The 26,039-nt window shown below is 40.5% G+C and overlaps 2 protein-coding genes across 3 annotated transcripts; both read right to left on the bottom strand.

Moving 5' to 3' along the window:
• Positions 1–1,290: 1,290 nt before the first annotated feature.
• Positions 1,291–17,779, bottom strand: iffo1b (intermediate filament family orphan 1b). Of its 2 annotated transcripts, XM_044208943.1 has the most exons (10): positions 17,019–17,775; positions 15,941–16,845; positions 10,167–10,227; positions 9,195–9,290; positions 8,321–8,461; positions 7,969–8,153; positions 7,721–7,847; positions 6,676–6,765; positions 5,925–6,055; positions 1,291–4,961 (listed from the first exon to the last, which is right to left on the bottom strand). In XM_044208943.1, exons 2-10 carry the CDS (start codon positions 16,609–16,611, stop codon positions 4,862–4,864), a joined length of 1,602 nt encoding a protein of 533 aa, XP_044064878.1. In that variant the 5' UTR covers positions 16,612–16,845; positions 17,019–17,775; the 3' UTR covers positions 1,291–4,861. The 2 variants fall into 2 exon arrangements, with proteins under 2 accessions (XP_044064878.1, XP_044064877.1); XM_044208942.1 differs by having other exon boundaries at positions 15,941–17,779.
• A 69-nt stretch (positions 17,780–17,848) lies between these two features.
• On the bottom strand, positions 17,849–23,955 carry opn9 (opsin 9). The gene is made up of 7 exons (XM_044207308.1): positions 23,933–23,955; positions 21,500–21,595; positions 21,195–21,334; positions 20,670–20,808; positions 20,391–20,505; positions 18,789–19,311; positions 17,849–18,653 (listed from the first exon to the last, which is right to left on the bottom strand). Exons 1-7 carry the CDS (start codon positions 23,953–23,955, stop codon positions 18,592–18,594), a joined length of 1,098 nt encoding a protein of 365 aa, XP_044063243.1. The 3' UTR covers positions 17,849–18,591.
• Between the last annotated feature and the right edge of the window lie 2,084 nt (positions 23,956–26,039).

Here is a 26,039-nt window from a genome sequence, read left to right on the forward strand (position 1 = left end):
AATCTGAAGGGTTTTGAGAGTTCAAGGGCCTCGAACAGTTATCTAAATGAAGCATCTGAGAAGACGGGAAATGTCTCTGTGGTGGAAACGACTAACAACTCATAGACATCAGAAACCTGTGACAAAGAGGTCCCCGCACGGGCACACACACTGCTTTTAAAAATGTTGGGAGCTACTGGTTAAATCTTAAACAATGCATGATATTTTATAAACTCATATGATTTGCCATGATGAAAATCTTAATCTGAAAAGTAACTAGTAAGTGATAGATGATGTAGTGTAGAGTAAAAAGTAAAAAGTTCCATATTTTCCTCTGAAAAGTAGTGGAATAGAAGTATAAAGTAGCATAAAATTGAAGTACCTCAAAATTGTTAAGTACAGTATTTGAGTAAATATACTTAGTTACTCTTCACCTCTGCAGATAGTTTTATTTGCCCAAGTTTTGAGATATCCCATTGTGAGATTTCCATCACAAACCCAACACAATAAAGAGTTTTATTTGTGGTGCTCACAAAAAAAAAAAAAAAAATCAATAACGACATCTCTTTCCAAAATCTCTTGTCCTCCACCTCATCCTCCAACCACCGTAAATAAATGACTCTCTCATAAACCTTTTTTCTTTTCATGGAACTTTCTGTTATGCCTGTTTAGCACATTAGCATACCACTACTGTTTGCACTACCCTCATTCCCGCTATAACCAAAGTTTTCTATTTGCACTATAACTTATACTACTCACATTACATTGATATTGCACATACTGTACATATTTTCTTTGTGTATACGTATAGGTATATTTGTATATAGATAACTGTATATCTTCCTTGTAAATATAATTTAGTTTTCCTTTTATTCCTTCCTTTAGTGCTACTTTTATATACTTTGTTCAATTGTATTGCCCTTTTTATTGTTTTATAATTGAAATATTTGAATATTTGTTTATACATTTTCTGTGTGTGTAGCGTGGAGGGGGCTACAACTGCATTTTATTGCGCTATCCTGTGTTGTATAATGATGCTAAAGCTGAACCTTGAACCTTGATACTCTGGACAATCCACAGACCTCACCGTCAACAGTTCTTCATAGGGACTTTCTTCTGTCGAGTGCTGTGTCTTTGGAAACTGTTGATTAATTAAGTATCAGAGTATCTAGGACATTGTTTCTGGAAAGAGCTGCGAAACAATATTCCACTCACCGCCATTTGATTTTTGTAATTTGGGTGAACTGACCCTTTAACAGAAAAGGCTGATTGGAAACACATGCTGTGTTTTACAAATAATCACACATAATCTTGTTGCTCAGTTGCATGTTTTATTCTTTCAGTCTCTCTTGACACATTACATACTGTAGTTCTGCAGTGAAGCTTTTTAGGCTAAATTACTGTCTTGATGTTTAAAGCTGCATAGTCACACATCTGGAGTACTCAATCAGTACTCAGGATTATCATCAAATTGTTATGTGACACAAATTGAATTAAAATATTTTCAGGCTTTCTCCTCTGTAAAGACATTGAAGAAGTGACAAAATAGAATTTCTTGTCATAACAGCCATAATTTCCACTGAAAAGCTAAATAGAGTCCTTTTATCTTGCATCTTCTTTTCAGGTGTGTGACTGGACATTCTTCTTTTGCAGTCTTCGAACACAAATATATATTCAAAGCTATATTTCCTTTACACATATATTATCAAAGCCATCTTACAGTCATTTCACTAAAGCATTAGCATTTCAGTATTTCTCTTTTTTTTTACTTGAGTTATTTTTAAATTGACTTTATTTGGCAACAACATACACTCATAAAGAAAGAGTACCAATGGAAAAAGGAACTCCATTGTCATTTGATTTAAATATTTACAATTTTTGAGGTGATTATTGACAAAAGACAGCTCAGTCTCAAATTTCTCTTGTAAAGTTAAACTGCTAAACATAGAGACAATATCAAATTGGACTCATTATGTTTCCTTCTTCTTCGTGTTGTACATTTGCCCCAGTAAAAGTCTTTTTAAAAACACTCTATACAGACATAATACCCAAAAACATACATACTGGCACATGCATACATAGAGACTCACTCAGTGCGTGAAAGTAAACCTATACAAAGGGAAATGGCGTGTTTTATGTCTCACACAATTTATCTCTGACATCCTCCATTGGTAGTCAAACAGTAGTGAAACACTGCGATTAGCATTCAGCTGATTCCAACAGCCACACATGCATGAGTTTATATAAGCTTCAAATCTGTCCACCTACTGTCTTTATAATTAAAACAAAGTCTTGATGTGTGAGTCGCAGTTGAAGCAGAATACATTTCACCTGGTTCAACCACACAGAAGAAACAACAGCCAGGACTATATTTAGACAACAGTGTCTGATAATACAGCAGTGATGGTAGGGGGCGTTCCCCTGACAGTGACGATTTCCAGTAGTATGCTAATATATGTTTTACTGTAGCTGTGCCTCGGAGTTAAAGTTCATGGTCAAATGTGCCCAGAAAAACTTAAGAGTAAATAAAAATAAAGTAAAAATGAGGTATGTGTGCGTTAATTTATTATTCTAGTACCCCACCTGCAACATGTCAAAGATGAGGAAATATGAATAGCTTTCTATTTCCAGCGTGTCAACATTTTTTGTTACATGTTTTACAAGTAATAGTGCTGATTGTTTCATATACATTTTTCCTTTGCTCTTCATTTCTATGTGCAAATGTTTACAGGCTCAAAAATAGTTTTAGTTATATACATCAAGCACCTTGGTGAAATAGCTTCGGCAGCTACATTTAGTCATTCTTTTTTAAGCCCCAGAAATTTCCTGTTGATTCACAATCTGACCACATTCATTTATTTTGGCACAAACGGCTAACTAACATTATTTCCTGACCATCTTTTTGTTTGTCTAATACAATCCTTAAAGTGATCCTGCTCAACCATGCAGCTCTGCTCGAACAACACAGGACCTGACTCTAATCTGAGCATTACTGCTGAAAATATAACTAATTATTAACAGCTACATGCACTTTATTGTGCAGTACTTTTCTTACTTTTCTTGTCTGAGTGTCAGTGACACAGAGAGCAGAATGAAGAGCCAACACTGACTCCAAAACAAACATGTTTCCCTCTGACACTGCCAAAATCCTTCACTGCTGTCTCCTGGAACAACTTCAGGTTTCTTATGAAGCACCATTCATAGAAATTACACACCTCAAACAGTTGAGGTCTGCGATCTGCAATGTTCAGTCCATTTCAGATGTGTTTTTTGTTATGAAATGTTGTAAATTACCTTGATGGTGTTCTAACTTTCCTTAAAAATGCTTCACCTGCTTCTATTTAGTTATTGTCCGAATTCATTTTCAACCATTCCCACTGAGACAGTGATGTTGGTGCCTATTCTAGGATGGATTTCTCTGTGTATCAGGGTTGCAGTGTTGGTGTGCTTTGCTCTTCCTAAGCCTGACACCAAAATTATGCTGATGCTTGTTGCCAATGTTGTAAGTACTGTTAAAATTGACTGTAACTGCAGTGGAAAAATTGTAACATGATGAGCTATTTTGGCCATTTATTCGTAGATGTAATGCAACATTTAATGAGCCAGGAAATCCAAAGTACATCAACAATGGATAACATGGTTGAACTGTTTGACAGTGGATTTCTCTCATGAAATCCTGTTTGGATCCAGGTAATTCACAGCAGATTAATAATTGAATTAGACGTCAGAATATGATATTCATGACAGACCACAACTTTTCTTTTTTCTTTTTACTGTTTTCGAACCTAATTTATATTGGCAAGAGGGAGGAGACATTCAGAGACGCAACTCTGCTGCACAAATATACACACAGCTAATGTTTAGGTTATCCATCCATCCATCCATTTTCTACCGCTTGGTCCCGTTAGGGGTCGCGGGTGACTGGAGCCTATCCCAGTGACTTTGGGCCTTAGGCAGGGTACACCCTGGACAGTGATGTTTAGGTTATTTTCTTTATAATTTTTCCACTTTATGTTTTGCTAAAGCACAGATGTTATGATTTATTTATGACTTAAGGTTTGCTTTGCCTGTGGTTTAATCTGTTGCTATGCAGATACAAAGCAAGCTCTGAATCTGCAGCTGTAAGGCAGTAAAATGCTGAATCATGACATGTTATTAGACTTTAAAAACTCAAGCTCATCATCAATACCAAGCTTACCAATCAAACTCAGAAATACACTCAGTTAACTCCAGGACAACCTTTGTTACAGTACTTAAACGCTCAAACTATCCTGTTCCCCGATTTTTTGTTTTTTTACTGGTAGAATGTAAATTATAGGCCTGTAAATTTGTGTGGAGGTTCTTGTGACCTTGTGACAGGTATTTGCTTGATTAGCTTCAGATGTGCATGTTATCAAGTGTTTTTTATTGTGTGTGGAGTGAATAAATCATGCTATGCTTTCCTGTATCCTACAGCACTGCACTGCCTCACCACACTACAAGGAGCCTGGTTACTTACAATAAATTCAGGATCTTCAACCTTATGAATCTTCCCAGGACAATCCATTCACATCATCCAAACAATCCAAACACACAATGACATGGTCCAACTACAAGAAGACCTCTTCCCTCTGCAGGGCAGTGACATCTGCACGGAGTAGTAATAACAAAAATCCAGCTCTGCTACTCAGTCACAGTTTCAGTGCTCAGAGTCTCAAAGACCAAAGCTGATTTGCGTGGACAGCAGAAAGAATAAACAATGTGACTCAGTAAATGGAGAGGTTTATATGTAAACAAGGTGTTGCCATAGTTACAGGTGTGTATTGCATTGGTGTGGTACTGTAGCTGGAAGCAGTGGAGGTCACATGACCACAGCCCCATTTACTGTCAGAGTGAGGAAGTGTCAAGATCTCCCAGCGCTCGAGGAAGAAGGTGGAGATGCTGAAGACTTGTCGCTTTCTCTCTGGTCACTGTCCTCGGTGGACGCAGGTGCTGCAGAGTCACTGTGAGAGACAGAGACAGAAACACATCTGGAAGATGAAGAAATACAATAATGTAACAGATTCTTCATGCGTTACTCTCTTTCTTTTTTAATGTGGTACTGGAAAAATAAAAGTACCAGTTTATTTTACGGGTCCCATAATTTCCTATAATTTTCTAGAAGGGAAGTGACATCCAGTATATTGTAAATTCTTAATAAAGTTCCTGGAAAAAATAAATTTAAATTGGTATAAATTACAGGGAAATAGAGACAGTGTTCAGATGGTATATTTTTAATTAATTGCTGACAAACTAGTCTTTTATTCAGTACACAGCAGGTCAGCTGAACATGCAAAAACGAAGAATTTGTTCACATACAAGCATACAATTCAACATATATGAAGAATAAAGTTTTCAATCATAAATTAATACTTTGTTTAGGTTTAAATAGAGCAGTTCTTTCAAGAAAATTCATCTAGAAAATCAACTAGATCAACTGCTAATAAACTCAACACAACTAACCAGTCTGAAATGACGGCTTCAGAACTTGTTTACCTATAAGTACCAAATCACATAGTTCTTTCTAGGAAAGGCAACACTTTACTTTAAGTCCCCCAATTTAGCATTTATATGCAGTATATAAACATTCAATAAATGGTTTATAACACACTATAATGTAGTTGTAAGCAGACTGAAGTGTAAATTGATGTATTTGTCAACACCTATATCTCCATAAGTGGAGGCTGGTGTATAATCAAAATACAGTGAAACACAGTTGTAATAATATAAAATATGTCTTCATAGGAGAAGTTAAAATTATTGACAAATTCTGTACATTAATAAACACTTAACAATGTCCTTATAGCTATGTACAACTACATTACATTGTGTTATAAACCATTTACTAAATGTTTGTATCCTGCTTATAAATGCTATAGGGGGACTTATGTAAGTAAAGTGAAAGCCAGTGTGAGAGTGTGTGTCACCTGTCTCCACTCTGTGTGATGAGTCTTCTGCAGGTCTCCATCTGAACATCTAGGCCTCGCTTCATCGAGCACATCTCCATGTACTCGTGCAAGTGTCGGTTCATGTCACTCTTTGCTGTGGCCAGTTCCAGCTGCAGTCAGAAAACATTCAGTCAGACATATTCCAAATGTTAAATTACAAACGCGGTCTGTGTGTTTACCATAAAAAAGGTTTGTTTAATTCTGCAAAACTGGTGCTGGCTACGTGCAGGGCAAATTACTGTTGCTAGACTTCACACGGCTGTTATGTCATGTCTAAGAAAAGAATCATTTCTAGAGAGGTTTGATTACACATGTGAAAGATTAAAAGAAAATATACAGGACAATGCAATTTAACAAGAAAACAGGAAGGACAAATGGATACAGGGGCTCCTGAGCATTGAGTGAGGAATTAATCAAAGCAATATGATGGACCATTAAAAGATGGACGAATCAAAAACAAAAAACAGAACAACTGTGTGTCACTTACTGCTGAGTCATTATGTAAACCATCTTTTGTGAATTTGCAGGCAACAAAGCGCTGCACAAACCTTAGGTACATGCATAAATGATAAGAAAAGCTGCGGTACTGGGATCTCAGTGTACAATGCAAAGGACATGAGAATAACCAAATAACACAGAGCATAAGAAGTAAGAAAAAACAGGCAACATATAGGAGCAGGGAAATTATCTAACAAATATGAAATTTAAAAATACAGAGCAAGTGTCTGACCTCAATCTGGTCAATTGTCTCTTGGTATTCCTTCTCTCTGGACTTGAAAAGACATTCGGTGTCATTAATCACCTTTTCCAGACAGTCCTCCTGTTAGAGAGAAAGAGATAAGAGAGAGATTTTGAGTATGCTTGTGGTCAGAATGTCTGGATATGGAAATACACTGGTCAGCAAGCAGAACATGTGGGTGTGTGCTAAATGTCACACAATCAGACACTAAGTGAAGTTACACGACTATTAAAGCGCAGCTGGCTTTATGCTCCCATCAGCTCAAATTTCACTGACTAATGCAGCTCCTCCCTTCAAAAGGGACAACAGACTGTTCAAATACCACAGAGCCAGTGAATGAAAATAAACACCTACATGCATTTCTTGGAAACAAACACACTGTACACCAATACAGGCCAGACACTGCATCTCTATGTGTGTGTGTGTGTGTGTGTGTGTGTGTGTGTGTGTGTGTGTGTGTGTGTGTGTAGGGTTTTGTTCTGAAACGGCCCTGCTACAGTAGAGCAGTGAAGGTCAGTGGATTCGGCTGCATATCAATTCCACTCATGACGTCAGAACTTTAAAAGCTTCCTTAAAATCTGAACCAACAATATCAATACACATGCAGCTGTCTGAAGGATGACGAGTGACAAAAAGGTACAAATCCTGAACACACACACAAATTCTACTTTCTCAGTTTTTCCTCACTCAGAGAATTACATTAAAAAACAAACATTGACTGAATGAGACATTCACTGCGTCTGAAGGCAGTACTAGAAGAACAAACACGGCGTGCACGTCTATGGTTGCACTTCTTGTTTTAATGTTTAACGTTTTTAATTAACTTATCATGCCAGAAAGTATAAAAATGGATTTACTTCGGCAAACTTGAGCATTATAAGCTTCACAAAGATAGTATATGTTGTATTGGATTGCATTACGTTGTCCGTGTGTTGCCTTTGTTTTGTCCTTCTTTTGTATTTAGGTCTAGATCCATTCCTTAAAACCAGAGCTCAGAGATCTCTCATTGAAATAAGCAGTGTGACCTTCAGCCTACCTCTCCAGGTGGGTGGGTGGGGTCAGGAGGCAGAGTGCATCCTGGGAAGTCCTCCCAAAGAAGCAGCGTCTCTTCAGTCTCCTCCCAGGCCAGACTGTCGCAATCATCTTCAAACTCACATTCCCGCCTTAAAATGAAAACAGAAATGCACACATATACACACACACACATAAAAAATAATTAGTGGAAGTGCAGGACTGAAGGACACTAACATTATACTCATCATACTTCAAAGTCAGACCACTCACAGTTGGTTCAGCATCCTCTGCATCTCCTCATTGATCTGATTGGCTGATGAGCCGCCGTGCTCTTCGTCTTTGACTGCGCCTCCATCACTTTCAGAGGTGCTGACAGGTTCGTCACACTCACTACTGTTGAAGGACAAAGGAGTTTGTTTCCGGCGACAGTTTAGGGATGATTGGTTGTTAGGAACCTGCAGGGATATAATCAGGATTCAGACCACCACTATCAATAAACACAAACGTTCACAGGAAGTGACTCGTGGATATGATAACACTTGGAAAGATAAGCAAATAAAAGAACATTAAAGAAATAAAAGAAGAGATGAGAACATTAACTGGTCAGTTGTAGCCCTAGTACCTGGTACATCTGGATCACATCTTCACAGTTCCTCTGCTGAGCTACGTCACAGAGACGAGCAGTGATATCGATCCTGCGGCAGATGTCCATGTCCACCTTCATGGCTTTCTCCTGGATCTTACTGTCTAACTCTGACAAGTTCTACAGAGAGGATGGAGGGACCCAGATAAGACAGAGGGAAGGGAAAATGTACTAGAAAAATACTTCTATCTATTGCTTAATAAATCACTGCTGTGAATAAATTAATTACTAATGCTTTATAGATTAGTAATAAGTAATTAATAAGCCCAACTTTTGGGTTGTCAGTGCTTCTATTTGATAATAGTGCCGGTATAAATATTGGTAATCCATGTAAGGTTTTTTTTTTTTTTTTTCTAATACTCAATCAAGTGTGCAGGTGTAAATGTTAATAAGTTGTTAATAAATTGACTACAGCCCTTTTCCAGGCGTTAAGTGGTCTAATGGTCCATTGGCGGGGTCTTCGTCATGAGTTAAAGGGCTAGATGAAGAGACAAGCTGGAGGAGGATTAACCCCTGCCAGAGAACTTTTTCCTCTGACAACATACATGACAACCCAAAGTTGTTCTTATTAATGGCTTATTACTTATGTATAAAGCAAGAGTAAATGGTCCATTGACATTGAAAATGTGACTGATTTTGTTTCAGATGTCAAGCCATTAGTTACAACTTCTGAATCCTTTATAAGGGTTTTCTTATTAAAGTAAATGATAATGTAATTTTACTTAAGTTATTTAAAGCGTTGAATGCCACAGTCTATCCACTGAGAAGCAGAGAAGCATGTGATTACTGCTAGTGTGCATAGCTATGAGTATGTATGACTGGTATGTGAGTGTATAGGTTGTACTGCGCTCACATTACTCATGAGGCCTTTGAAGAGAACCAGCTCTGCCTTCAGCTGCTGAACTCTGAGAGCCAGCTCGTCCTGACAGCCCTCGCTCTCTTGCAGGTCCTGCACACATAAAGGAAGCCACAAAGAACACACATGTACATGTAAGCACCAAGTGCAAACATACCCACACACATCTCTGTCTTTACTGGAAAGCGCACAAAAATGTTGTAAATAGTAAATGCATAATCTCCTCTGGAGAGCTTTAGATTTGTCTGATGATATCGTAATTCTCCAAGTTGACTTATTCATATGTGATACAATATTGGCCAGGCCATTTTCAGTCTCAAGTGGTGTTTCGCTGCTTGTGGTCTCCTGTTAATGTGGTGGCATCTGCTAAATGGGGTCAGGTACAGATTCCTGGCAATGGCATATGGGTGTTCAAACACACAAGTATGTGTTGTTACACACGTGCACACACCTACCCACACACGCAGGAAATCTACAAACCATTGGGTTTATAAAGAAACAGCTGCAGGAAGCACAAATACGAGTGAGATTTAAAAAAAAAAGCTCTATTTTATTCAAAATAGATGATTTCGATAACTTTTAAATGAGAGTGGTCTGTGCACTTTAATTGATGGTCAGTGGTCGCTGCCTGAGCTGCAGTGTACTCTGTATTTAAAAAGTAATTTTTCCTGATGTTATCAGTTTAATGAAAACTTCATCTAAGATAGTTATCTACTAATACTGATTATTGTTGACAAGCCAGGAAACCACACATGGAATGTTCATGGTATTTTTAGGTTAGCTAAGCCATAGCGGAAGTACACCTAACAATTTATTTTGGTTGTTTAATTGACTCAGGCTGATGTCAACACTGTCAAATGTCAAGTAAAGACTCAAAGACGCCTTCAGTCCAGACACACGGCATTGTTGGTCTCCAGCTACACACACACACACACACACACACACACACACAAGCCTACATAGGGTTACCTCTTGTAGGTCCGCAATTTTCTGTTGCAGATCCATCCTCATAGTGTATTCTTCTTCCCATCTAAGAGACAGATATAAGAAGTAAACAATCTTTTAGTCCATGACTTAATGTAAAAAGTAATGTAAAAAGAGAACAAACAGACAGACAAATAACATACAGGCCATGGTTTTCATCCATTATTATGTAGATATAGATATGTGGCTGTGTGTTTTCCATTTATGCATTTCCCGACCCGCTTAGAAAGGCAGGCATAAGTGGACCCATGAATGAATTACTTCAGGGGGTTGAAAAGTCAAAAAGGCTGAAAGGCATTCTAGCCAGATGTTATACAATTTTAACTGCACCTGTCTAGCCAAACCACCATTCTATGACAATCAAATTCCTCCTGACACATCCCATGACATTGCCGTCCAGGATTCACCAAAAAGCAGACACAGACCTTAGAATTACAAGCATGGGGACCATGCATGGTTTAACATTAGCAGTGTTTACAAAAGCAACAACCACTGTACCTGCTGAATCAGTGTACAGTACATACTGGATTTGTGAGGCCGATACTGATCTATATTTGGGACACATCAGCCGATAGTAATTTTCTTAACATAAACGCATAATATAAAAAAAAACTATCTTGATACGGACCCCTTAGATTTGTTTTTACTGTGACCAAGATACATACTGAGTGGGGCTCTCTGGTGGACAAACTATGTAATGGTGACACCTCAAACCTAGTTTGGCCAATATATCTGCAATAAGCTGATATCGGCTCTAATGAAAATGGCATCTTCAATCAAAAATAAACATTTTTCCTCTTACCTGTAGTGCTATTTAAAACAACTAGATTGTTTTGATGTGAGCTGTCGAGTTTTGAAGATATTGGCTGTAGAGATGTCTGCCTTTTTTGAATATAAGGCAGATTTGTTGTGAGCAGTTTCATGTAGTAACTACTTTCTTTCTACTGATAGTTCATACATGAAACTGTTCACAACAAGCTGAGTGCCATCTAGTCCCCTTATTCAAAAAATGCAGACATCTCTACGGCCGATATCTTCAAAACTCGGCAACTCATATCAAAACAATCTAGATGGATAAATAGCACTACATGTAGGAGGGAAAATATGTATTTTTGATTTTGGGGTGAACTGTCCCTTTAACTCACTTAAAAGGTTCCCTGTGGAGTTCCCTCTGGTAGTGCTATGCAGCTGTTTATCTTTGAGTGCGTCCCCATTATGTTTATCTTGTGTGTGCACACGGGTCACAGAATTCAAATTCCTGCCAATGATTTCATACTATTTCACTAAACAGGTGGCGGTAACACGCCAAGATATGCTGCAATACGCCAGCAAACACATGGAAGAAGATCACTAGCAAGTAAATATATGTGTAAACAATTCTGGATTTAAAATATTTTAAATACTGTTTGCAAAAGTTTTTAGTTTGTTAGACCTCAAGGATACACACAATGCGTTTTGGTGAGTAACACTGAATGTAAACATAACTTTTGTTTGTTCACAAAACTCACAAGGCAACCTTTAAAATCACCCAAAAAAACAAATTTCGGGGATCAGTCACCATCGTTTACAAACGGAGGAATGACACAAGCAGTTGGCCATCAATTGCAGGATTTGCATTTAACATGCACAAAAATGCCAACTGGATTGCAATCTGGCTTAGTGTCTGTGGCTCTGACAATAAACTGTAAATTAAGTTTAGTTCAATTACAAACCCGATTCCAAAAAAGTTGGGACACTGTACAAATTGTGAATAAAAAAGGAATGCAATAATTTACAAATCTCATAAACTTATATTTTATTCACAATAGAATATAGATAACATATCAAATGTTGAAAGTGAGACATTTTGAAATGTCATGCCAAATATTGGCTCATTTTGGATTTCATGAGAGCTACACATTCCAAAAAAGTTGGGACAGGTAGCAATAAGAGGCCGGAAAAGTTAAATGTACATATAAGGAACAGCTGGAGGACCAATTTGCAACTTATTAGGTCAATTGGCAACATGATTGGGTATAAAAAGAGCCTCTCAGAGTGGCAGTGTCTCTCAGAAGTCAAGATGGGCAGAGGATCACCAATTCCCCTAATGCTGCGGCGAAACATAGTGGAGCAATATCAGAAAGGAGTTTCTCAGAGAAAAATTGCAGAGTTTGAAGTTATCATCATCTACAGTGCATAATATCATCCAAAGATTCAGAGAATCTGGAACAATCTCTGTGCGTAAGGGTCAAGGCCGGAAAACCATACTGGATGCCCGTGATCTTCGGGTCCTTAGACGGCACTGCATCACATACAGGAATGCTACTGTAATGGAAATCACAACATGGGCTCAGGAATACTTCCAGAAAACATTGTCGGTGAACACAATCCACCGTGCCATTCGGCGTTGACGGCTAAAACTCTATAGGTAAAAAAAGAAGCCATATCTAAACATGTTCCAGAAGCGCAGGCGTTTTCTCTGGGCCAAGGCTCATTTAAAATGAACTGTGGCAAAGTGGAAAACTGTTCTGTGGTCAAACGAATCAAAATTTGAAGTTCTTTTTGGAAAACTGGGACGCCATGTCATCCGGACTAAAGAGGACAAGGACAACCCAAGTTGTTAGCAGCACTCAGTTCAGAAGTCTGCATCTCTGATGGTATGGGGTTGCATGAGTGCGTGTGGCATGGGCAGCTTACACATCTGGAAAGGCACCATCAATGCTGAAAGGTATATCCAAGTTCTAGAACAACATATGCTCCCATCTAGACGTCGTCTCTTTGAGGGAAGACCTTGCATTTTCCAACATGACAATGCCAGGCCACATACTGCATCAATTACAACATCATGGCTGCGTAGAAGAAGGATCCGGGTACTTAAATGGCCAGCCTGCAGTCCAGATCTTTCACCCTTAGAAAACATTTGGCACATCATAAAGAGGAAGATGCGACAAAGAAGACCTAAGACAGTTGAGCAACTAGAAGCCTGTATTAGACAAGAATGGGACAACATTCCTATTCCTAAACTTGAGCAACTTGTCTCCTCAGTCCCCAGACGTTTGCAGACTGTTATAAAAAGAAGAGGGGATGCCACACAGTGGTAAACATGGCCTTGTCCCAACTTTTTTGAGATATGTTGATGCCATGAAATTTAAAATCAACTTATTTTTCCCTTAAAATGATACATTTTCTCAGTTTAAACATTTGATGTGTCATCTATGTTGTATTCTGAATAAAATATTGAAATTTGAAACTTCCACATCATTGCATTCTGTTTTTATTCACAATTTGTACAGTGTCCCAACTTTTTTGGAATCGGGTTTGTATATTGATACAAATCTGGTTACAAGGTGAATGAAACAACCAGGTGTAAATGGGAAAAGTGTGAGTGAGTTAGTGATTTGCTTATTCACTCACTGATGAATCACTTGTTTGTTGAATGAATTGCGTGCTACTATAGTGCAGCTCAGACGATTGGCCCATGAATCTGAGCTTTAATACATTTAAAAGCCTGAGCACAGATCCTGTATGTGATCTCAGATTCTGTGACTTCACACAACACACGTGCCAAGGGGAAATCCACTCACTGCAGAGTCTATAGCCTCTTATATAAACGCTGTTTTAAACTGAAAATGCTGCGGCACATCGAGACCTTTAGGGAATACTAAATCTGAAAGAAACTGAGTCATGAAACAGGAGTTGTTGTTGTCGTAGAGGATGCTTGTTTGATCAGTAAGGTGAGCGCGTGCAGAAAGCAGAGAAGTGCTTCCTTCTGCAAGCCAAGCCCCAATCCAGCAGTTACAGCTTGCAGTGCATGCTGCATTGCAGATACAGTGTGGAGTGTGGAGGGGTATGCGCAGTGGGAGTGAAGAGAGGCAGAGAGCATGAGAGAGGGAGAGGAAGAGTTCAGTTTGTGGGGGTTACATGAGAAAGAGAGCTTGAAAGTGTGATGGGCAGTGTGGGGGGGAATTCATCCTTGAATAAAAGAACAAAAGTGGAATGGATAAAAGCTAGAGGAAGGTAACATTTTTCATTCATCAAAATGCACTAAAAGCTTAAGATAAATGAATTTATAGGTTCTCAAACAGATATGAAAATTACTCACAGGGGCAACAACATTATTAAATTGGGATCCATTATAAATATCTGACTGTACAGGTAATGGCCATGAATCTGAAGTTTCACTTGGAGAAACAGGCTTTATTTGTCCCAAGGTAAACTGATACCTACAGTGAGCTCACCGACGTTGAGAAACAGCCCAGACCCCTGACAGAGGGCTGAACAGAAACTGATTTGATTTGAACATTTGAGTGGGGCACGGTATGTCACACACCTTGATTCACAGACAGTGAAACAAAAACGTCAACTTCCTGGACAAGAGGTCAGTAAATTATCCACTCTCAAGTCTCTACATACAATTAAATCATGCGTCTGATGTCACACACTCTCTCCCTACCCTTCATTCACAAAGAGCCCACTATACTGTGGTCAGGATCTCCTCTGTGAAGAATGCATGGCTGCTCATTTGAACATAATATGAGGGTATTCAACGATGAATGTGCTGGAACATGGGGGCTACTGTAGTTCACTTAGGACAGATAATACGTTATTCACAACTGTCATATATCCTTCAAATTCACAATAGAATTTACAACATGTGGGTTGTTTTCTCAGAGAATTTAAAGGGAAAATCCACCCTAAAAGAGAGCTCACATTGTGCTATTCCAGTGCAAACAGAGACAGCTGTCTCCCGAAAGTGGAAATCATCCAGATTTGAAATGGTGATGTCATCGGGTGACGCATTGTTGTGTGATTGTGGGAAGTTTTGTTTGAGATGTTACATGATCCTAGGGCAGCAAATAACTTCATTATCAATTAATCTGCCAATTATTTTCTTGATAAAATGATTTGTTGTTTTGTCTATGAAATGTCAGAAAATAGTGTAAAATGCGCATCACAATTTCCCAGAGCCCAAGGTGACGTCTTCAAGTCGCTTGTTTTGTTGCAAAACCCAAAAATATTCAATTAATTGTGATATGAAACAGAACAGCAGCAAAAACCTTACTTTTTGAGAAGCTAGAACCAGTGATTGTTTGGCATTTTTGCTTAAAAATAATGATTGGAACAATTAATCGATTACAAAAATAATTGCAATAATCATTTTAAGCTCTAGATCCAATGTAAAATTGGAAGGCTTACAGTTGTCCATATGTCCCAGAAATATCACTGTGGGTGCTGTTAAAGCATCATAGGGTTTGTTCACTATTCACAGTGGCCTATCTGGACCACCTCCAGCATTATCTTTAGATGATCGATCCGTCTTTCATCTTGAGAGACATTTCACAAAATAAAAATCTGCTGTACAATCAACATGAGCATTATTTCACAATGGATTTTCCCTAATATTCCTGTAAACTAAGCCACCCATGGGTGAGTCAATGTCCCGGGAGCTTTGAAGTGAACATTTGTGCCACAGTCTGATCTTCACACGTCTCTATTAAGCTTTGACCTTCATTCTTCTTTATATTTAGCTTGTGATGTGTTAATTTTGTGGGTGTATTTCTAGCAGCAGCACCTGCCTCTGTGGTCAGACATGAAGTGGATGCAGGGTCAGGATGGAGGTGATGGATGGAGAGGCTTTGTGCTGACTCTGCTTGTGTTGGAGACAGCTGGTCTGCAGCTGCTTTACAGCTCTGCTCACTCCTCCAAAGTAAAGCATTACACACACTTAAGAGAACTGTAGGCCTGTTAAAAGTGTAATAAAAGGGTTTCACTCCATTTACCTGCGTTTGTACTCGTCTCTCTCCCGCTTCACTTTGGCCAGGACATTATACAGGGCTCTTATCTCAGGGGTGATGGTGTCAATTTGGACCCCAACTCCGTCAGGGTGCACCCAGGACACTCCTGGGCTGGTCAGACGCTCTGCACCGGGGCCGAACTTGCGGGTGTGGTTGTAGGACCAGATGGTGCCCGGGAGGAACCGTGGAGGTGGGTTGGTGGAGCTGGTGTTGGGGACAGTTTTAGAGCCAGAGCCAGGGGAGTCCACACAGGGAGAGGACTGGCTGATGGTGATGGCTGGGTTACAACTGACATTTGTTTGGGTGGAACAGGAGTGTTCGGCAGCTGCAGGTGGGAGGGCTGTTGTGAGCGGTGGTGTGAATAGTGTTGTAGGCCTCCTGGCTGAGTTGTTGGTGTTGTGGAAGGGGAGGGAGCCGGGCCTGAGCGCTATGGTCCCGACAAATCCGGTCTGCACGCCTGCCTCCTGGGTATGCGCCCTGCTCTCACAGCATCCACCTTGACAGCCCTTGTTGGCATCCAGCGCCTGTTGCAGCTGCTTCTCTAAAATCTTATTTCTGCGCTCTAATTCGTGCACTTTTGCCAAAAAGCATCTGAACCTCAGATTGAGAGTTTTGAGGACGCTGATGTTGGATCCCAAGTCGTTTCTGAGAGCCATGGCTGCGGGAGGATGCGACACAGCGCGGTGCTGGTAGTGGTGGTTGCTGTGATTGTGGTGGAGGTAAGGTGAGGTCTGTGAGGGTGCGGTGAAGTCAGGCCCCGGCTGATCAGGCCCCGGGCCGGGCTGCTCACCCAGTAGAAAAGACGTCGGGTCCGCTCCACTGAAAACGTAGTCGGGCAGGAGGCCTGAGGGAGAGTCTGGATGTCCGGATGCTTGGCTCTGCTGCGGATGCTGTTGGAGATGCGTGTTGGCCCCCAACAAAGGATACATGCTATGATATGGAAAACTAAAGCGCTGCAGATCTGGCATGAACACGGACAGTAATTATCTTGCTACAACAGAATACAATGACTGGATGAATAATAAGTAGCTGTTAAACGTACCCGAAAACCGTCAGTATTTACCTGATTATGTAACCGTTTCTAAATAAGAATCTTATCCTTAAAGCTGAGAGGTCTTAACGGCGGCTGATGGATCAGTGCTCCCTAACCGTCCGCAACGAAACATCCAAAAGCGACTCCAAATGGCCTGCAGCAAGGATACAAAATGCGGCAACACTGGACCTGCGCCTCGGTAAAAATGTTTTTGCAAAATATACGTACTAAAACGAAGAAAAAGGCGCAGAGCGTGAATGAATAAAAAAAGAAATCCAGTGTCACCGCGTCACTGAAGTTCTGGCAATAAGCTGTGCCCGCAGGCAGGAGCAAGTGTTGCGGGATTGGAAGAGCACGGCTACCGTAAATACCCGACTAAAGCAGCGAGGATCCATTAACTCGTTGTTTGTATCCAACACTCAACAAGGCATTGTTACCTTGTTGTTTTTGCACAATGATCAGATTTGGAGAACTTGGGGGCCAAACGTGAATGATAAACACAATCTAAAATAAAATCATCAAATGCTCAACGGAGCTTTTAAAACTGGACTGAAACCGAGGCTTGATCACTAACCGGGCAATTCAGGCACATGCCACAGAGAGCCCCACTCTCACCGTGTGTCAACTGGTGTGTGGTAATTTAATTATTATTTTTAAAAATTGATCGGGAATTTGCACGACTAAAGCACAATATCAAATGACATGATAATGCGTCCTTCTCTATCTTCTAAACTTGAGGCAGGATAGCTAAATGAGAAGATCGCCACCACTATCATAGTTTATACGGTAAACAGCTACCCTGACTCTGTGCTTTGGTAATTAAATCCACCTACCAGCACCTCTAAAGCTCTCTAATTAACATCTCGTTTGTTTAGTCCGTACACAAACCTAAATGTGCAAGTGACAACTTGCTGTTTTATGCTGATGTTATGCTACGTAACACTGGATTATTTCTCCACTGGGAGCAGTGACTCCCTGGAGTCCCCACTGGTTGCCTGGCAACTGCTCATCTAACTCTCCGCCAGAAAGATAAAAAGCTCCCAAAATGTCGAACTATTCCTTTAAGACATCCATCACTGTGCATGTACTGTATGCTGCATATTCTTAAAGTACTTTGTGTTTAGTCAAATTACCACGCAGCTAACTTGGGGCTAGTCCGTATTCAAACATAGTAGGATAGTAATAGGAAGTTCAGAGTGGAGGACTCCGGGGTTAATTGGGCACCATTAACCCCAGCAGGATAACCTGGCAACGACAACCACCAGGCAATTAGCATTTAAACATTTTTATATAAATGACAAGACAACGACTAAAGAAAGCCAGTTGTTTTGTTTGAGTAGAAGTCACAAATAATTAGTTTTATTGCAGTTCAGAATGCTGGACCTGCACTAGAAGTAGCCTACTTAAAGGCCCTGTAGCCTACACCCATTGAAAACCCACACAGGTTGATTTCACTTATTTTGGCTGATTAGACTAAGGATAAAATGTCTTTCACAGCACACATTTTGACTATCTATCTGACAGTGAGAGCGCTGGATCTGGACCCTTTCAGATCTGTGTGTCCAAGGAGGCAAAGTCCAAAGCATCAGCCCCCACTGAGATATTATCTGCCAAGGACAAGGTTGCTCCTTTTCCTCCTCCAGCTCTGGGACAGGCTGGTGCTCCCTTAAAGAGAAGAAAAAGAGACTCAAAACATGGCCCTGTTGTGTTTTCTAAACCTAAACTTGTGCTATTTTTCCTGTTAAAGACAAACCATCTAAGAAACAGTGGAAGTAGGTTAAGTTTACTCATGTTCCGTACTTTCACATAAGCTCTCCTTCCTCCCCTGCACTCGCTTCCTCTCTGCCATCTTTTGGCCAAGCATCATCACGCAAACATCATCCCTGAACTCCCTGTTCAAGATCTGGTAGATTAACGGGTTGATCAAGCAGTGGGACTTGGCAAACATAACAGGGATCAAGGTGACTACAGGTGGAAGAGAGTAGAACGGCTGGGGGCTTCTGGTCATTGGCGCAGCTTCTTTGTCCAGGGCGGACCTGAACACGGCGTCACTCAGGTCGGTGATGCAGGCTGAACTCACGTTGTCACCCCACTCAGGATTGTAGTAGATTTGTCTGTAATATTCTGTAACGGTCCAGTTCAGCAACGAGGGGATGTCCAGGATCTTTGGAGAGCTTGGTGCCATGTCAGTGGACTCCTCCACCATAGTCTGTAAAGGGCCTTCTGCCTCTTGGTCATCTCTGGGAATGAGTACAGAGATCAGAGACACTGTGGCATAGGGCATCCAGGCCAGGAGGAAGGCGGTGCACGTCACAGCAGCCATCTGAAATATTATGTTATGTGTATAAAGGAATCTGAAAATTACCTTCAGTAGGTTTTACCTTTGCAAGTCTCAGGTCTTTTCTAGTGTGACTGACAGAGGAGGACAGTATAGATGCCAGAGTGCGATTAGATCTGTAGACCTAAAAACTGAAGCAACAGTTAATGCTGCTATTTGCAATTATACCACAATTCACAAGCACTTTACTTTATTTCAACAAGGACAACTTATAAAGCTCCCACATATAGTTTTAACTGCAGTTATAGCATCTTTTAAATTATTCTGATGGCATAAGTTTTTGTTGCTTTTGTTAAGTTTGTTTGCTGCCCATCCTTGTCATCTCGACACTGGTGAGTGGAAGAGAGCACCCAGTCCTGGCTCACCAGTCCAGGAATTCCCAGTTCCCCTGCCAGTATGCAACTTAATTTGCCATGTGAGCAGTTATTCTGGGTGGCTGTGATTTGACACGACCAGCTGGCCACTGTGTCTCTAATGTTTGTCTATTGATGGAACAAAAATCTGTGAATCCAAGGCACTCAGACTTGGACTGGGCCAGACTGAGCAGCTTGTGCTTACTTTATATGCAAGCTCTATTGCACTAAACTCATATGTTGACTTGTCTAGTTACACTAGGGAGATGGGGTGTTCCCCAATATTTTTATTATATGTACCCAATTTAAATTTGTCAAACAACTTGCTCCTGAAAAAAATAACTTCATTAACAAACTCCAAGAGGCTTTATGTTGTTTGCTATAGGGTTGCATATTCTTAAAGAAATTTGCAATTCATACAGTTACCACAAACTAACTGACACACAATGAATATAGGGCCTCTGGGGCCCCTGAGCATCTGGGCATTTTCTCACCCATTTGTTAATCGCCTTGGTCCCTGAGGAGGTAGTGGTATGCATTGCTGTCTGCCAGTGACTTTTTCAGTACTATCACTAGGGGGTGCCACAGTTGCAATGTTCATATTCTACACATAGTGGCTTTAAACAAGTGACTAATACATTAAAACAAAATAAGTACAGAATACAGACACAGATCCTCCATTTTGTGTCATGAAGCAGCAGTTGCCCTCACCGTCAGCAGGATGGCCAAATATGAAGTGACGATGGTGAGTGTAGGAAATCCAAAGCATAATATCAGGATGAGGAAAATATAGATTCTGTCATTTAGAGACGACCTCATTCTCCACCTTGAAACAGTGATACAGGCAGACTGGTTATCGCATACATGTTTGTCTGCAAATGTGTGAAGAATACAAATCAGAGAATGCACAGACAAAAAAGATGTCTGCAGATTTTTGTGTATGTAAACAATAGGGCATCAAGCAGAACTGTAAATTAAATCAGAGATTACCAGTTGATGGTGCAGCTGGTCCCATAAGGTTCTGGTCCATAACTTCCAAAGCCAAAAGCAGGCAGTAAGGCCCAGAACAATGTGTAAACCCACATCAGTGCTATGGACAGAGACACATGGCGCCTCTCAATCCATTGGCCTAGAGAGGCAAGAAGCATGCAAACAACTTAATGAACTTAATGTTACCATTCAAGCAGCGTGTTCATGTGTAAGCGTAATGTGCACTCAACCTTGTGGGAAGTCTTGACATTCCACTTTACGATTTTATTGAAACATCAGTTTAATTGGCCTTTAGTGTTACCTAATCAATCACTGAATGGCTTTTAAATCAATAACTCTTTAAGTCAGTACATTTGTACAAGAAAAGGAGGGTCTTGTACTGACTAGAATAAGTATGTTGTGTAAGTAAGGTTTGTGTTTGTGTGAGAAATGCACCAATTTGTACGAGAAGAGTCAGATGGATTTGGAAGTGCCCGTGTGGATTGCACATTTTAGATGTGTGTTAGAAGAAGATGTCAGACTTGCCATATCTTTGGCAGCAGATCTTCAGGCAACAGTCCAGAGAGACGAGAGAGGTGGTAAGCAGAGAGCCGATGCCAAACACAAAGCCCTGAACGCCGTACCAAAGGCACCCTGTCTCTCCAAACACCCAGGCATGAGACAGGCTGACAGAGGGAGAAAGAAGGGCTTTAGTCCCCCTGCTTAATGGATCATCATCTTCTGTCTCTGACAAAGGGCTGCTGGTCTAGATGCTGTTAGTATTATACTTAGTGTCATCACCCTGAATTCACGCCTTGCTTCTTATTGGTTGATAACAAAGTATTCTGTACCTGGAAATGATGAAAAATGGCGCTCCCAAGAGGCTGAAGCCAAAATCACAGACAGCCAGGTTGATGGTAATGAGCTCTGGAGGTCTGAGCTTCTTTCTTACAGCAGGGGTTGAAGAATGTCATTTTCACCACAGTTTAAGATTAAAAGGCCTCCCCGCTGTTCAGCTCAATGGAAATGTTTTGTATTCAGACAGTCTGAACTGCTTTTAATGAGACATCTGATTTAATCTTTTGCGTTGACTGAACAAAAAGAAAAGTTTTCTTATACCTATCATGAGTAGATAATAAGTCAGTCAGACAGCACTCTTGCACTCACACAACTTTGAGTTCTTGGTTTGTTCTCACAACACATTGTTGTATTTTGATACAATTTTGAAATATTTGTCTTTTACAGTATGCAACTTTTAAGATCATAAGTAAATATAAATAATTAATTTTCCACTCTATATGAGGTATACTATTTTATATATTCTGTGTGTGCTTGTTGCACCACTTCATTGGAGCTACAGTATATTACATTTATTGTAATTCAAAGAGACAAATTATTTTATAATAATTAATAATAACAAAAAGACTCACTCACTGTCAAAACTTTGTCTGTCACTTTATCTGGCATGATCTGTGGCATGATATATTTGGAAACTTGGGATCCTGACCAGAATTTAAAATGCATTTCAGTGTGTTTGAATGTCGCTGCCTTCAAAACACGAGTTTGCAACCATGGACTTAAAGGTGTCTCCTGAAAGTGTCTTAAACCGTGCTGTGAAGCTTCAAAGAGCCACACAAAAAGAGAAAAGAATAAAAAATACCAGGACAGTATGTCACTATAAATGGAATTAGCAGCATTTTCTCATGAGGAGGGAAATGTCAGGCAGCACAGGCATTTTACTGTATCTCTGCATGGTTTCAGCTGAAAATTTTGCCCAATTTTAATCTCTTCTCTTCATGTGCAGAAATAACAGTAGAGCAGAAGCTTCTTTTAAACATCCAGCTTAAGAGATGTTCAAGAGACTCTGTGGTGAGAGGGGACTTAATCATGTGATGTGCATCACCGTATCCCGCCCCCTTCATGCGTTCGTACAAGAGCTTTAAGTGTCAAAGCATTCATATCACAAATGATATTTTTCTAACACTGCTCACTGGCCCTGTTGTGCATGTAAACTTTAAAAAAACAAACACGTATCACTCCTTTCTCTCTCCTCTGAGTTCAATATCAATTAGCTTCTTTGAGAAGTGTTTCTTCTGATAAAGCATTATCAATTATAGAAATGATATCAGTAGTTGACAATTACATTGGAGATGAACGTAAATTAATGCAGATCAAACAGATCATGTAACTTCATAGTTCTTCCACTACTGGCTGACAGAACTTCACTGTTGTATAATGTGCAGCTTTATTGGGAAAAGCTGACATGTCTTTGAACATACAGTGTTTCAGGACTATCCCAGGCAAAATGTTGTCACACCAGTATGAATGAGAAGGGTGTCTATATAAAAAGCAAGTTATTTTAAGTATCATGTATCTTAAAATAAATAAATGGTGAGCTGAGTCTCATCAGTGACAAGGGGGTTAACAAGGTACTCAAAGATAAAAAGATGAATGACATCAAGACAACAGGGAAGATAATAGAACAGAACAGAGGTTTCCTGAGAAAATCGAAGTCCCTCGAAACTGGAATGACTTTTCTCCAAAAGCCTTTTTCCTGCAGGAAAACACAACACACTAAAACATGCATCACTACTCACCTTCCTCTTGTCTGTTTGTCAGTCCCTGCCTCTGGTCTCTAGAGCAAAGATCTTCTATTGTATTTTCATATAATCCTAATCTGAACCATCCCTCTGTGAACTAGTGTGTGTGTAATGCTGTGAACTAACTGTTGACAATCTGTTTTAGAAATGATCAGTGAGAGGCATGCAAACCAAGAAACATTGTGTGTGTGGAAGACAGAAACGAAGAGAGTGAAGGGTATTTGAGGGTCTTTAACCTCTGTCCCGCCTTTCTTTTTTATCCACTGAACAAAGAGAAAATCCACACATCTGTTGCTATTATACACCACTTCAATTATGATACTCATTGTTGTCAATGTGCACAAAGGTACAAAGACAGAATAAGTTTGAATACATACATATGAGCCTTCACACATGTAGTACACATTGTCAACTAATAAGGTGTTATGGAACTGTGACTTCTTTTAAAGATTAAAGCAAGGGTAGAGGTGTCAAAAAATACTGAGATTTATAAATAAAGATGCATGCTTCAAAGTGAAAGCTTTTGGAGCAGGAAGTAGTCCTCAATTACCTATGAGGATTTCTATCTGGGCTTCATTAAAAAGGAGGAACAGGTTCATCCTTTCCCCTGTCAGTTTACTACTGTAAACTGACACTATATCAGTTCATATGTCTGTGGCCAGGACTGACTGAAAATGGCTTTACTCTGAAAACTGCATGACCGGCATTCTATCATTTATATCAGGAGCCTCTTGGAGGGGTTTTATTGGAGGTATGGTAAAAGTATAAAATTTTTTGTGTCTTAATCTGACAGAATAAGTATTTGCTTTATATCCATATATTCTAACGTATCAATTCACGAAATTTGCCACAATCATTTAACCAAACACCCCCAATCGCCCGTCCAGCCCTCATCACACTCGAAGCAACAAAGAATTCCGGCCCAGATCAAACTCCGGCACCTCCTTAAAAGTGATTGCACCGATGATGGAGGTGGCAGCAGGAGATGGGACCTCACAACTGATTTTCCGACCATGGACATATGCTGACCTGAAAGAAGCCGCACAATTTCTCCCCTCTGTTCGGGATGGGGGGGAGGCATTCGCCACACAGTTACTGGCCTTCTGCCAACAGTTCAGACCCACCACCATCGAGCTACAGAGACTGTTAGGAACTCAGATGGGCACAACCTGGCCGAGAGTGGCGGGGGGCTTTCCTACAGCGGATATAAGGTTGAAACAGACAGAGTGGGACCATGCTGATAACATACCGTATAAGCAGGCTGTCACTGACCTCTGTGACAAGATAAAGACTCTTTTTCCCCTGAGAATGGATTTGGGAAAAATAACAGCCTGCAAACAAAAGGATGGTGAGACGGTAGTAGAGTATTTGGCCAGGCTCACAGAGATCCATAATACACACAGTGGACTGAAAAAGCCTGACGCTGTGGGGGGTAATAATATAATCACCCCCTGGGAAGTACACCTACGTGACCGTTTCATCAATGGCATCCACCCTGAGATTGCGGCCATGGTGAAACGCGACTGCGTGACCTGGGAGTATGGTAACCTGGAGACCATAGAGAGACACGCTATCCATGCAGAAAAATTCCTCAAAGATGAGCAAAGGAAGAAAAGTACGCAGCTGACGGACAGATTACAGATGGCGCAGCTGAGGGCGTATGAGAATAAGAACAGAGGCCGAGAGCAAGGCCGACGGGGACGTGGAGGAAGAGGAAGAGGACGAGGAAGGAATGACGCTTGTTTCAAATGTGGCAAAATGGGACATTGGGCAAAAGATTGCCCCAAGAATCACGAGCAGGCTGACTGACTAGATGGGGTGTCGACGCCAGGTCGGGAAGGAGCTGGCTTGAACACTGAACTGAAGACGACAGAGCATTCTTCACATCAGTTAAGTAAGAGCACCCACACTGACACGAAAGAGCATGTGAACACACAAGACACAGACAACTTCCTGCATGAGACACCGACACACACACAGACATTGATAAGTGAGGCTATCTCTTACCTTGAGCACACACAAGCCACTGAGGACAAAGCCCCAGCAGAGATATACACTGAATATACACATGATGCATACAAACGCATGCCTGAACACACAATCAATGTTGCTGGAAAAGATATTGTTTTTCTTGTGGATTCTGGTGCGACTGATTCTGTCATCAGGGAGTCAGAATTTGCAGTCCTTCCAAAGATGAGGGGCAGATTTGTGAGGACAGTGGGAGTTTCAGGAACGCCCCTGGTGGAAAGGTATACCACACCATTGCCATGCAGTGAAGAAATTGAGAAACACTTTAAACATTCATTCTTGTTATCTAAACGATGCCCGATCAACATTATCGGAAGAGATATGATGATAAGATTAGGAATTATTCTGATTTCCACTCCCGAAGGCATCATTGTAGCCAGAATTTCTGACACTGCATCGCAATATGTGAAACACAGTAGCAGGGAGCTGATGTACTCTTATCAGTGGAAACTGCCTCACACAGCTGCTGGCTCTGTAAATAACACTCTGATCACTGAGGTCAGAGCTCTCTTTCCAGACAACTACACACGAATAGACATCAAGTCGCCACAAGAGTTACACTGCACATCACATGTACATCTTGGGGTTGATAAACATTTTGAGGACACATGGTTCAGGCAAGACAAAGAGAGAAACACACTAAAGCTGACCTGGTTGTACTGGAATGATAAAATATGCACTGTCTCAGTAGCTTTCAATGATCCAATGTGTGAAGCTTTGTTTCAGGTCCCTAACACATATCCTCATGTCCCCCTGGTCAAAG

The sequence above is a fragment of the Siniperca chuatsi genome, linkage group LG9 (genome assembly GCF_020085105.1).
Source record: "Siniperca chuatsi isolate FFG_IHB_CAS linkage group LG9, ASM2008510v1, whole genome shotgun sequence".
Classification (NCBI taxonomy): Eukaryota; Metazoa; Chordata; class Actinopteri; order Centrarchiformes; family Sinipercidae; genus Siniperca; species Siniperca chuatsi.

Excerpts from the sequence above, each read along its gene's own strand:
- iffo1b (XM_044208942.1), bottom strand. The coding sequence starts at position 16,923 with ATGCCAGATCTGCAGCGCTTTAGTTTTCCATATCATAGCATGTATCCT. Across the intron at positions 7,848-7,968 it reads CAGAGGATGCTGAACCAACT|GCGGGAATGTGAGTTTGAAG; the intron begins GTGAGTGGTCTG and ends TTTCATTTTAAG. Across the intron at positions 6,766-7,720 it reads CCACCCACCCACCTGGAGAG|GAGGACTGTCTGGAAAAGGT; the intron begins GTAGGCTGAAGG and ends TCTCTCTAACAG.
- opn9 (XM_044207308.1), bottom strand. The coding sequence starts at position 23,955 with ATGCCGGTCATGCAGTTTTCAGA. Across the intron at positions 20,809-21,194 it reads GATCTGCTGCCAAAGATATG|GCCAATGGATTGAGAGGCGC; the intron begins GCAAGTCTGACA and ends TTGCCTCTCTAG. Across the intron at positions 20,506-20,669 it reads ACCAGCTGCACCATCAACTG|GTGGAGAATGAGGTCGTCTC; the intron begins GTAATCTCTGAT and ends CACTGTTTCAAG.